This window comes from Podarcis melisellensis, assembly GCF_964234715.1.
Source record: "Podarcis melisellensis genome assembly, chromosome: Z".
Taxonomy (NCBI): Eukaryota; Metazoa; Chordata; class Lepidosauria; order Squamata; family Lacertidae; genus Podarcis; species Podarcis melisellensis.
Genome location: NC_138547.1, coordinates 4,466,334 through 4,479,419, shown reverse-complemented (window position 1 = coordinate 4,479,419; position 13,086 = coordinate 4,466,334). Strand labels below are relative to the sequence as shown.

The 13,086-nt window shown below is 48.5% G+C and overlaps 1 protein-coding gene across 6 annotated transcripts in view; it reads right to left on the bottom strand.

Annotated features, from left to right (window-relative positions):
• Window positions 1-8,552: 8,552 nt before the first annotated feature.
• The window catches only part of SLC25A25 (solute carrier family 25 member 25), a 41,990-nt gene continuing 37,456 nt past the window's right edge, over window positions 8,553-13,086 (bottom strand). For all 6 annotated transcript variants that reach the window (XM_081896490.1, XM_081896491.1, XM_081896492.1 and 3 more), the window contains 2 exons: window positions 12,870-13,020; window positions 8,553-11,456 (listed from right to left, as the gene is read on the bottom strand). In XM_081896490.1, the coding sequence (XP_081752616.1) occupies window positions 11,272-11,456; window positions 12,870-13,020 (336 nt within the window). In that variant the 3' untranslated portion in view covers window positions 8,553-11,271. The remainder of the gene's footprint in view (window positions 11,457-12,869; window positions 13,021-13,086) is intronic.

Here is a 13,086-nt window from a genome sequence, read left to right as displayed (position 1 = left end):
ACATGAACATGAAACCATGTTCAGGTTTCTACTTGACTTTGTACAATGGTGAGGTGAGTGGAAAAGAGAGAGTTGACCTTTAAACATTTATGGTTTTATTATGGATAATGATCTGTCTTAGCTTCGTAACTCACACTGGAAGCCTTTTATTGGTTGAAGAGTGGAGTGAAAACGCTTTGTGTTTCTGACAGTTGTGTAGTATGCAAAATATTGCTGCTTCAGGAAATCAGGGCTTGCTTGGGTTCTTGAAGCAAAGAGGCATGATGACAAGTTAGGGGGGAATCAACAAATCAGGAATAAACAATATTTTATCTAAAACTGTGGGGAGGGGGTCCTTTAACTATAAGAGCAACCAGACTAGATCAAGTGGAAATTCATTTAGTCCATTATCCTCCTTCCCACACTGGCATCAAGAAGCTGGGTTTGAGGCTCATAACCCTTTTCTGTTGCTTGTCCCACTCACTCCTCCAGTATATTCAGAGGCAGACTAGTGGATCAGTACAGCTGAACAAGTCTATGTAAAGGGCTCCCTCTCCTGTACAATGTGTGCATATGCTGTCTGAGTAACAAAAAAGCCCACTAGGACAGTGCTCCAACCTTGGGCCAGCCAATGTCGTAGAACTACAATTGCCATCATCCCTGACCATTGACTAAACTAGTTGGGCAAGATGGGGATTGTAGTCCAACAACATAGAGGAACTCAAGACTGAAGGACACTCAATACTCTGGGATTGTGGCATTGTTGATTTTTTTGAGGCAGACAGTATGAGACCACAGTTTTTGCTCTCACAATTTCTCCTTGGCCTCTGTTTTTGGCAGGGGTGGTAAACAGAATTTCTTCCTAATGGTAAGTCAGAAGCCCCTTTCTTCTTGTTATTGGATCCCATTGGTTCAGATTATGCCCTCTGGTAAGGTAGGTGGTGGGGACGCGGGTGGCCCTGTGGGTTAAACCACAGAGCCTAGGACTTGCCGATCACAAGGTCAGCGGTTCGAATCCCCATGACGGGGTGAGCTCCCATTGTTCAGTCCCAGCTCCTGCCCACCTAGCAGTTCAAAAGCACGTCAAAGTGCAAGTAGATAAATAGGTACCGCTCTGGCAGGAAGGTAAACGTCTTTTCCATGCGCTGCTCTGGTTCTCCAGAAGCGGCTTAGTCATGCTGGCCACATGACCCGGAAGCTGTTTGGGGGCAAACGCCAGCTCCCTCGGCCAGTAAAGCGAGATGAGCACCACAATCCCAGAGTCGGCCATGACTGGACCTAATGGTCAGGGGTCCCTTTACCTTTTTAAGGTAGGTGGTGCAGCCACTTTTGAATGGGAACCAAGTTTAGCTGTCATTTGTGGTGGCCACTGGCCATGTTTGTTTTTAATAATAATAATAATAATAATAAATTTTATTTATATCCCGCCCTCCCCAGCCGAAGCCGGGCTCAGGGCGGCTAACAACACCAAAATAGTGCGACATTATAAAAACATTATAAAAATTAATTAAAATCAAGATTGATGGCAGCCATAAAGTTTTGTAAAGGTTGCCAGAGGAGGGAGTCAGGCTGCGCCCTAACCAAAGGCCTGGCGGAACAGCTCTGTCTTGCAGGCCCTACGGAAAGATGTCAAGTCCTGCAGGGCCCTTGTCTCTTGTGACAGAGCATTCCACCAGGTTGGAGCCGCAGCCGAAAAGGCCCTGGCTCTAGTTGAGGCCAGCCTAACCTCTCTGTGGCCTGGGACCTTCAAGGTGTTTTTGTTTGAAGACCGTAGGTTCCTCTGTGGGGCATACCAGGAGAGGCGGTCCCGTAGGTACGAGGGTCCTAGGCCATATAGGGCTTTGAAGGTTAAAACCAGCACCTTAAACCTGATCCTGTACTCCACTGGGAGCCAGTGCAGCTGGTATAGCACCGGATGAATGTGATCTCGCAGCGAAGACCCCGTAAGGAGTCTCGCTGCGGCATTCTGCACCCGCTGGAGTTTTTGGGTCAGTCTCAAGGGCAGCCCCACGTAGAGCGAGTTACAATAATCCAGTCTGGAGGTGACCGTCGCGTGGATCACAGTAGCTAGGTCAGGGCGAGAGAGGTAAGGAGCCAACTGCTTAGCTTGGCGGAGATGAAAAAATGCCGCCTTTGTAATAGCTGCAATCTGCGCCTCCATGGAGAGGGAGGTATCGAAGATTACACCCAAACTCTTAACGGACGGTGCTGGCACTAATTGACCCCCGCAAGAGATGGGAGCTGCCCCCTCAGTCCCATATCATCCCGTCCCAGCCAGAGGACCTCTGTCTTCGAAGGATTTAATTTCAACCGGCTCCCACGCAACCATCCAGCCACAGCTTCCAAGCATCTGATCAGTGTGTCTGGGGCCGAGTCAGGATGGCCATCCATCAACAGATAGAGTTGGGTGTCATCAGCATACTGATGGCAGCCCAGCCCAAAACTCCTGACAAGCTGGGCGAGGGGGCGCATAAAGATGTTAAAAAGCATCGGGGAGAGAATCGCACCCTGAGGCACTCCACACACCAAGGAGTGGCGCGATGACAATTCCCCCCCAAGCGCCACCCTCTGTCCCCGACCAGAGAGAAACGAGCGCAGCCATTGAAGGACTGTGCCCTGGATCCCCACGTCGGCAAGGCGGTGGTCCAGAAGTTCATGATCGACCATGTCAAAAGCTGCTGACAAATCTAGAAGAATCAGCAGCCCCGACCCGCCTCGATCCAGCTGTCTACGAAGATCATCTGTTAGGGCAACCAGAGCCGTCTCGGTCCCATGGCCAGCGCGGAAGCCGGACTGGAATGGATCCAGAGCCGATGTTTCATCCAGAAACCCACCAAGCTGTTCAGCAACCGCTCTCTCAATCACCTTACCCAGGAACGGAAGATTCGAAACCGGGCGGTAATTGGATAGATCTAAAGGATCTAATGATGTTTTATTTAAGAGCGGGCGCACCACTGCCTCCTTCAGTTCCCCTGGGAATGTCCCCGTGCCAAGGGACAAATTGATGATATCCCCCAGGAGGGCCCGCACCTCGTCTGGACACGCTCTAATCAGCCAAGACGGGCACGGGTCAAGAGGACAGGTGGTGGGCTTTCCAGCTCGGAGGAGTCTGTCCACATCGGCCGGGGATATCCGGTCGAAGTGGTCCAATACTGGACCCGAGGACAATCGAGGGGCCTCCAGTTCCTTTATTGTATCCAAATTGGCAGGGAGGTCATGGCGGAGCGACAAGACCTTCTCCGCAAAAAAGCTCGCAAATGCCTCACAGCTGTGTGTCAATTTGTTATTTAAATTTGGCTGTCCTTCGAGGGACGTTAAAGACCGAATTATACTAAATAATTGCGCCGGGCGAGAGCTAGCTAGCGGATGCAATGGAGGCCGAGAAGTAGGACTTCTTAGTGGCCTTCACAGCCATCTCGTAGGTTTTCATAAAAACCCTATAAGATGTTCTTGAAGCTCCGTCACGGGCACGCCGCCATACTCGCTCTAGCCGTCTGAGGTCTCGCTTCATTTTCCGGAGCTCCTCGGTAAACCAGGGAGCCCGGTTTCTGCGGGGTCGCAGAGGGCGCTTAGGTGCGATCTCATTGATGGCTGCCAGGAGATGGGTATTCCAGCCCTCAACAAGCTCAGTCAATGAGTCGCCAGGGGGAGAAAGGTCCCGCAAGGCTTGACGGAATCTATCAGGATCCATCAGCCTCTGCGGGCAAGCCCAAATCAGCTCGCCACCTAAGCAGGGTGGGGGTGGAACGTCAATCCTGGCTTTCAGAGCGTAGTGATCAGACCATGGCACCTTCATCGAAGGAAACATGATCACATCTATACCAGCGCCAAAGATCAAATCCAGCGTGTGGCCTGCTTGATGCGTGGAGCCCGAAACAAACTGGGAGAGCCCTAGTGTCGCCATGGAAGACACCAGGTCCAGAGCCTGTGAGGAGGGAGTGGCATCAGCATGGATGTTGAAGTCCCCCAATACCAATAGGTTAGGGAACTCCAAGGCCCAGCCGGCCACCGCCTCCAGCAGGCCTGGCAGGGTGGCTGCTGGTGCGCTAGGTGGCCGGTACACCAGCCAGACAGCCAAGCTCACCTCGGAGCCCCACACTAGGCCAACACATTCAATGCCGGGGATCGATGGCGATGGTAGAGCCCTGAAAGAACAATCTTCCCGGATTAATAATGCCACCCCTCCCCCCCAGCCCACAGTCCGCGACTGATGGAGGACGGAGAAACCTGGGGGCGCCATCTCTCGTAAAGTAACAGTATCCCCTTCGCGCACCCAGGTCTCCGTCACACAAGCCAGGTCGACCCCCTGCGAGATGAAGAAATCTCGCAGGGTGGCGGTTTTGTTGCCTATAGACCTGGCATTGCACAACACCAGTGACGGAGGTGAGTAATCTTTGCTCACCCTACCCTCGTCTCTCGGGATGGGGCGCAGATTGGAAGGGGTACGAGCATATCCGTATCTCGATCCCCTTCGCCTATGACATCTGCCCCCACCGCCATACCTCCCTCGCCCCTCCACAGTAGGAATCCCAAGCCTCATATTCGCCTCCATTTACAGAATATAAAAGCAAACAAACAAACAAACAAAATTACACTGAAACAAACCAATCCCCACCCCACTCCACAATCACCCCACCCCAACCCAAAATAAACCAAAACAAAATAAAAATACATAGATAAAAACCACAGCTTATGGTGGTACAACAAATCAAAAAATAAAAACAGTTTAAAACATATAAAAACACTTCAAACAACCGCTGCAGCAGCACTAGTGTCCTCAAAAGCTGCGGCAGTGGTGAGCGTGGGCCCCGCCCCCTGGCCTGATGGAGAGTGGGCCTGCAGGGGGAGGAGCCCTCCCCCCAAACGCACGGCAAAGCGGCAGCAGCAATGTTCCGAGGCCTCCTGAGGTGGAGTCTGAGGCCCGCCCCCAGGCCCAAGATGGAGAATGGGCTTGCAGGGGGAGCGGTCCTCCCCAAGACTCACCGGCAGAGCGGCAGCAGCAATGTCCCAGGCCTCCTTGGAGTCTTTTATGGATGCAGCAGCAGCGATGTCCCTGGCCTCAATGAGGCCTCTTAAAGCCGTGGCGAAGGTGAGCCTGGGTCCCGCCCCCTAGGCCAGATGGAATTGGCCTGAGGAGGGAGAGGCCTTACACTCCAAACACTCACGATGCAGCGGCATCGTGTCCGACTCTCCGTGACCCCCTGGACCAGAGCACGCCAGGCACTCCTGTCTTCCACTGCCTCCCGCAGTTTGGTCAAACTCATTTTAGTAGCTTCGAGAACACTGTCCAACCATCTCATCCTCTGTCGCCCTCTTCTCCTTGTGCCCTCCATCTTTCCCAGCATCAGGGTCTTTTCCAGGGAGTCTTCTCTTCTCATGAGGTGGCCAAAGTCTTGGAGCCTCAGCTTCAGGATCTGTCCTTCCAGCGAGCACTCAGGGCTGATTTCCTTAAGAATGGAGAGGTTTGATCTTCTTGCAGTCCATGGGACTCTCAAGAGTCTCCTCCAGCCATGTTTAGTTACCCCAAAGTTTACCTCTTGCCACCCAGACTAGCCTTACCAACCTGGCATCCTCTAGCTGTTTGGGCTATAATGTGCGGGCTAGGGCTGTAGTCATCTGGAGAGAACTGAGTTGGTGAAGGCTGGTCCAGAAATTAGAACAGTGCTACATGGGACCAAATGCGGCCCTCCAGGCCTTTCTGACTGGCCCTCCAAATGTTCACCTATCTGCTCACTGGACCACATCACACCCTGGGGGCATTTGCCCAGCTAGAATATGCCTCTTGTTCATCCAGATGATGAGAGCTGTATGTGAGTGCAGGTAGGAACTAGCCTACTGTGCAAAGGTAAAATTTATGTTTCTTCCCATTTTTACCTCTGGTCCTGCCCACCATGGATAGTGGTCTTTAGAAGGCTGCCCAAAATGAAATGTAGCTCGTATAGAACATAAAAGACTTTATCACTCCCTAAATGTTTTAGGTTATAAGCTCCTTGTGGGCAAGGACCTGTCCATTCTATATGCTTTCACTTCAGACCTGGAAGCGGTCTCAACTTTTAAGCTGCCTGTCATTTTGCTGCAGCCAGTATAACAGCAGAGGCTCTTTTGGAAATCAGCAAAATGCTGGGTTGAACAGCAGATGGTGCTCCAGCCCTACAATAACTTTGGTGCTCAACCTTGGAGACTTGCTATTTGGGGGCTAATTGGTTGGTGTCATGGCTAGACAGGAAAGCGACCGGGGTGTGTGTGTGTGTGTGTGTGGGTGTGTGTGTGTGCAGCAATACAGCTGGTCTATGAGTGCAGCGGGACAAATCAGAATACAAGCTTCTAGTTTACTGTTTCCTAGAGCTGTTGCGCTCAGGTCCTGCTTCGGGCATCTGGTTGGCCACTGTGAGAACAGGATGCTGGACTTTGGCCCGAGTTCTCACGTTCTTCGGCTTCTGGGTGCCATTACCCAAACACTCCCCCTATGTTATTGTAGTTTTGCAAATGTCCGCATCTTCAAAAAAAGGGAGGGGGGGAGAGAAGACCCAGGTAACTACTGACTGGTTTGACAGATACCAGAAAAGGTCCTAAAACCTGTGAGCACTTAGAAAAGGATGCTGTGATTACTAAGACGCATCATGGGTTTCTCAAAAATAAGTCATGCCAGATGAATAATTTCTCTTTTTTTATGGAGTTACAAACTTGGTGGGTCAGGGCAATACTGTGGATGTGGCATACGATATTCTTGTGAGAAAACTGGTAAAATGTGGGTTGCATGAGGTAACTGTTAAGTGGATTTGTAGCTGGCCACATTTGTTGATACAGTGGATGCTTGGGCTGCGAACATGATCTGTGCAGGAAGAACGTTCGCAACCTGCAGTGTTTGCGAACCGCGCATCTGCGCAGGTCGCAATTGGGCACTTCTGCGCATGTGCAAGCACCAAAACCCAGAAGTAACCCGTTCCAGTACTTCCAGGTTCGGAGCGGTGAACAATCCGAAGCATCTGTAACCCGAGGTATGACTGTACTGGAATTGGAGAAGTGATGTATGGGGTATTGGGGAGGGGTAGTATCTCTGGTCGGGGACACGTCACGATCTCTGTGGGTGCGAGCATTCTCAACCTCAAAATGCTTTGCAAACAAATCATAGTGAGCTACTGTTGGTTCCACCACCTCCTTTGGACCAGACTGTAAGGGGCTGTCTGCACTACCCAAAGAGCTCTGTCAGATGAGGTAGGCTTGAAGAGCTGCCCACACCAGTGTTTGATTGCACTCGACCAGAACTTTCCTTCACTTGTGTTCAAGCCATCTTCCAGCCTGTTTCCTTGCCCCAAGATCTAGAGTATACCAGGGAGCCAAGTAGCCAAGTGGGAGAGAGGATCTGGCCAGTTATCCATGCCTCAATAATGTGGTACCCGCAGGCCTCCAGGCCCAGAGAGATCTACTAGGGTGCCCACCAGCTTCTCTAATCCCCTTTTGCACCAATTATAATTTACAATGTCTGTTTCTCTTCACTGCCCCAAGCAGTGAGTGGTTTGCAAGAAACACAATGCAAGGTGCATCTCCACCACAACCAGTAGTTAAGCAAATAGGAAATACCAGGACAGACTTTGCTCGTGTGCTCAAGACATCGATTCTATAAAACATATTTTGCTGCACTGTGCGAAATATGAGCAAGCCAGGGCTAAACTGATATTACCCTTGTTGGTACCTTTCCTGGGAAAATCAGATGCTCACTATGTCAGGTTCCTAATGGAAGACAGGACAAACACTAGAACATTAGCAGTGGCAGTTTTTATCGGTGGTTGCAAGAACCAATGATCCCAACCAATGATCCCTATCTTTAAGTCTGAACAAAATGCTTGTTTAACCTAGAGATAGGCTGTATGAATTGTGCATTGCTTTGTAACGATTTGTTGGGTCTCTGGACCATAATAAAGATTGATGAGGAAATAGTGGAAGAAAGAGGGTCATGTTAAAACCTTTTTCCTCTCCCACTGCTGGTGGGGTTGTCCCAACAAATGACACTGTCCTCTGGAGAACCATCTCAAACAGACCACCACAGGCGATCAGCACACACACTCTTGCTGGCTGACTGAGCAGACGAGGTAACAGCTAGGATGGCGCCAACCAACCCCTTCCTGCTTAGTTCCCTGTAGGTCTGTTTTGGTAAAAGGGGAAACAAGATGAGTTTTGATTTTTCTCTCCCATATGCAACTAATTAGGCAACCCATGACAATCAAATCCCAAACCTCATTCAACTGTACCCAGTGAACAGGAGCAGTGTGATGTGTCCATTTCCTTGCCCAAATGATTTTTGTAGGCAACTTTCTTCCATGTGCCCTTAAGAAGTGCAGCTCTATGCCAGAAATATGGGTCTCAAGCCAGGGCTGACACTTAAGAAAGCCACAGAAGACAACTGAAGGGCATTCAAGTCACAACGTGCAACTTATCCATGATTGAAGCTTTTATTGTAATCAAGTGCGGGTAAATGCAAACTTGCTTTATGTATTTGTTTGGGTGAAGGATGCATGCGCACACACCTTGAACCCACAGACTCCCTACTCAACACAAAACAAGGAAGCCACCAGCATCTTTGATAAACCTTTATTATTGTTATTAATAATTATTAAATTTGTATACCGCCCTTCGTCCAAAGATCAGAGCGGTTCACAACATAAAAAGAAAACACAAAAGACTTAATAAAACAAAAACAACCCCCCCAAAAACACATTTAAAAGGCCATAAAATGTTCATCAGCCAAAGGCCTGGTTATTCAGGAACGTTTTTGCCTGGTTTCTAAAGATATATAATGAAGGCGCCAGACAAGGCTCCCTGGGGAGAGCATTCCACAAGTGGGGAGCCAACACAGAAAAGGCCCATTCTTATGTTGCCACCCTCTCGACCTTTCATGGAAGAGGCACACAAAGTAGGGCCTCAGATAATGATTGCAGTGTGCGGGTTGGTTCATATGGCGAGAGGCGGTCCTTGCCTGTCCCCTACCATCACAGGCTTCTTGTTTTGTTAGTTTTGCCCTTCATATATTAAGGTTACAGCTACAAAGACAGTTCATATTGCATTGATTTGTATGTGCTGAAATCTCCTCAGGCCACCAAAGGTAAGGGGGAGGTCTCCCAGGGGTGGAGTGACTCACAAAAGGGGTGGGGAAAACACACCACTGAGTTATGAACTCAAGGCAGACAGGCAGTTTCCCCCAAAGCAGCAGTGGACAGACCCAAAGAGAACTGGGGGAGAGGAAGCTGCTCTCTACTGCACAAGGCTTTCTGTGTACAGAGCAGCAGCAGCAGCAGCAGCAGGGCCCTCTAAGCCGCTGCAGCCTTCAGGGATAACTGCTTCTTCACAGTGCACTTTCCTGACCCTGGAGGAGGAAGAGCAGCAGGCAGGCAGATCTGCCAGCACAGAAAACAGCAACAGCTCAGCTCCAAGCATCAACTTCCTTCCGCACATCAGAAAAATGGGCATTTTGTGATTTTTCTCTCCCTGAGATTTATTTTTCTCTCTCCCAAGTCCAATCAGCCCCTTTCATCATTATTAACCATTAAAAAAACAACATCTAGTTTGTGGTTCGTCCAACACCCATAAAAATAGTCACTAATGATGAGGCGATGCCACAGTAAGGCAGACCCCCAAACAAGGGCCTTTCATTCCCCACCACCCACCACTCTCCTAAGGCTTTTCCCCACAAAAGGATTTTTTCTCGACTGAGGCTCTCAGTCAACCCAGATGCAGGACCGGCAACACGGAAAGGAAATGGAGCACTAAGGACCTCTGAGGGGGTCCAATTTGCAATGATTCTTTTATTAGACGATACTGAAAATGTGCAAAACGTTTTTAAGAACATAAATATGAGACCTGTACAAAAATACAGAATACCAAGGACAAAGTAACTATATTTAAACATGTCTACAAAAATAGTGTGACAGTTTCGTCTTTTGTCTTTAAATAAATACAAAATAAATATGCTTTGAAAGCAGCAAAACAACAACAAAAATGGAATGTGATGCTGGTCCCCAAGTCAAGGATCCCCTGGGCTCCAATAAGTCTTAGTGGACAAACTCAATGAACCCTTGAAACAGTGAAGTCAGAGATATGGCAGCCACCACCTTCCCTTCTCCCTATGATAAGCACCTGTTGGAAGTTGGAAGCAAGCAGCTCCCCACTCCCTTCTAATAACATAATGAAGGCTACCATTTTCACCTTTGTCAGTTAACCTGGTGTGTTCCCCATAGCAAAATTTCTTCCTTGTCCAAAGTTCAAGTCCACCAGCCCACCCTAACCTAATTCAAACTCTAGCATCAACCTATAAAGTTCTATGGATGAATGAAGCAATCCAAGGCTTGAAGTTTCAAGAATAATTTGCTACCTACAGCACTTGGCAGAACTGTATTTGAAGCACCATGCAAAACGCTAACTGGGAAGTGGCCTCTCCGCAGCCCCTGCCATACTGCAGTGAGCTCAGATGCAGAGACTGGACCAGTGGCAACACAGCTCCCCAGTTCCTTGGTCAGGCCATTCAAAATGTGCAGAACTGCACGTGCCAGGTCCTCTCAGCTACTCCAGCATGCAAACACAGACATGCAGACTCTAGACTGCAGCTGCTGCTTTTGTTATAAAGTGCATTTTGCCAGCAGTTTTACAGGAACACAGAAACTATAATAAAAATAAAATATTTTAAACTCTGTCTGGCTAACCTGAAAGTAACACTCAGACTCAGCAGGGACTGGCTTTGCACCCTGCAGCCTTGGTTTTAATTTACACTGCAGCGTCAGAATTTTGAAGTAGAAAAATGAATTGCTTCTATCCAAAAGAAAACATGTAAACAGCGAAGTATTTTGGCCCAGCAGCCATTCCTACCCAAGGCAGGTCGTTTGCAGAATCAAAACCATGGCTAAGAAGAGTTTACAACTCAACAGAAAAAAGCTCTTTCAAGCAAGTTGGAAGATGATACATTCTCCAGCTGTGAGCTTGCGCAAAAGACTCTAAAGAGGGCTAAAAGCCAGGCCACCACTGACAGCTCAAGAAACTTTCCTTCAATTCCCAGTTGGTCCCTTGAACATGGGAAGAACTGCCAAACGATTGTTTAAAACACATATAGAGCTTTTGATAGCAACACAGTAGAAAGGCCCAATACCTCATCATTCCCCAACACACACCATCTGGGATTTTCACAGCTTAGTTTGATCAGCTTAGTGTCAGTCAACACATTCACAGAATGAAATGGTGGCACACCTTGGGGGTCAGAGCCCCAAGATTTTGTTTAAAAAGTTCAAGGGTCCAGGCACCACCTGGTCACCGCGACTGCACGCCCAGAGTCATCTTCAGGTTCTCATAGACCACGTAGCTAATGCTCACTGCTGGGATCACCTTCATGAAGTTGGGAGCCAAACCCCTGTAGAGGCCAAAGGCTCCCTCTGTCTTCAGGATATGCTTGAAGAGACTCCTCATTGTTACCTGTGGCGCTCCTTCGACGGAAGCTGAAAGAGAAGCCGTTGGACAATCATCAAGAGCCTGATCACATGGACTGTGGACTGCACAATACAGCATGTCAGGGAGGGAGAGAAAGAATCAGAGGGTAGTGACAGGGAGGGGGACAGGCAAGTACCACTTGATTTCCCCCTGCTTATGTCCTCATACCAGCAAGCTCGTCCTGCTTCCCTACCTCCCATGCTGACCCCTTCCTGGAAGGAGGGGAGCAGGAACGTGCAATAAGTTCCCACACACTCAAAAGGCAGAATGGTGGTTGAGTGCCCCGCAGGAAAAAGGATAATTCTGAGAGACATTACCCGCCCCCCAAATTCTCCTAGGTCCAGAAATAGTGGGAAATGTAAGCAACAGAAGGGCAAACAAGGGCAAGATGAGCAGGTGACAGCAAAGGTTGCAAGGTTTTTAGCTGGGGCAATCAGAATAAGATCCACTATCTATTGATTCAAAACCCTAAAATGCATTTTATATAACTGACTTTTTTATTTCTATTCTTTGTATATCATATTGTTGTTTTATTGCTATGGCCGATGGCTGATGCAAATAAAGATTCATTCATTCATCTGGTAAGGTGGAGAGAACACCTGGAAGAATGATCCTCATCCAGCCCCTCTAGTATTTGGGGCTGGGAAAGGGAAAAGCACAGATTCGGTTCAACTTTCCTAAAGCTAGAGCACAGCTTGGCAGTCAGGGTAGTAAAAGAGGGGATTAGCAAAGCTTGTATTGTCTTGTGGAGAAGAGAGGCTTATCTTGTGCATTGTCTACAGTGCCTTGAGGGACTAATGTACCAAAGCTTTATTTCAATAAAAGTGAATGGGAAAACCTCTACTAGTCACAGCTCAATTCCTGAGGGGCACTGCATACCAGACACACATTTAACTTGCTGTGCGGCGTTTAACAGCCTGCGATTATGTCTCTGTAACTACTTGGCTATGTGCCAGCCTGAGACAGATGCCAAGATCAGCCCAGTGCAAAGAAACAAGGTGTTTGCACTTAGATATGCTAGCAACATTATAAACCTATAAAGCTTTACCTACTGTTGAGTTGGGGGCGGGGAGCAGGAAGACAAAAAAATTCCCCACCACCAGACACACATATACTAGAAGCTTAGGATCACCAAGTTTAGATTGGGATTAGATTCAGGGCAAATAAAATTAAGTACCTCTACACAATTTGTTTATGGGATTCACTGTTCAAAGATGTTTTGAACATTTAAAATTCTCAGGTGGCTTTCAAGGGAGACTTAGACAAAAACACGGAGGATAATGTCTATTGTTTACTTAGTTATTGTGGCTAAGTAGAACCTTCAGGTTCAGAGATTGTATATATTTCTAAAAAACCAGGTGCTGAGCAGCAAGACTTTCTGCATCATGGGTTACATCCAAGGGCCTCTCAAATGCTCTTACCCTGAGCTTGCATTCGTGTGCGTACTAGGGCAAGAGGATAACTGGCCAGTTGTCCACAGGTGCTAGAGATGGTACCACAGGCCAACAGAACGAACACCCCGGGATCGGCACTGTTCACAGCATAATGTTGCAGCCAGCTGTTTTTCAATGTCTAGGAGGAAAGAATAAATTGTTCACAAATCAAGGCAAGCATCGGTAGGACCCTTACGAATCTATA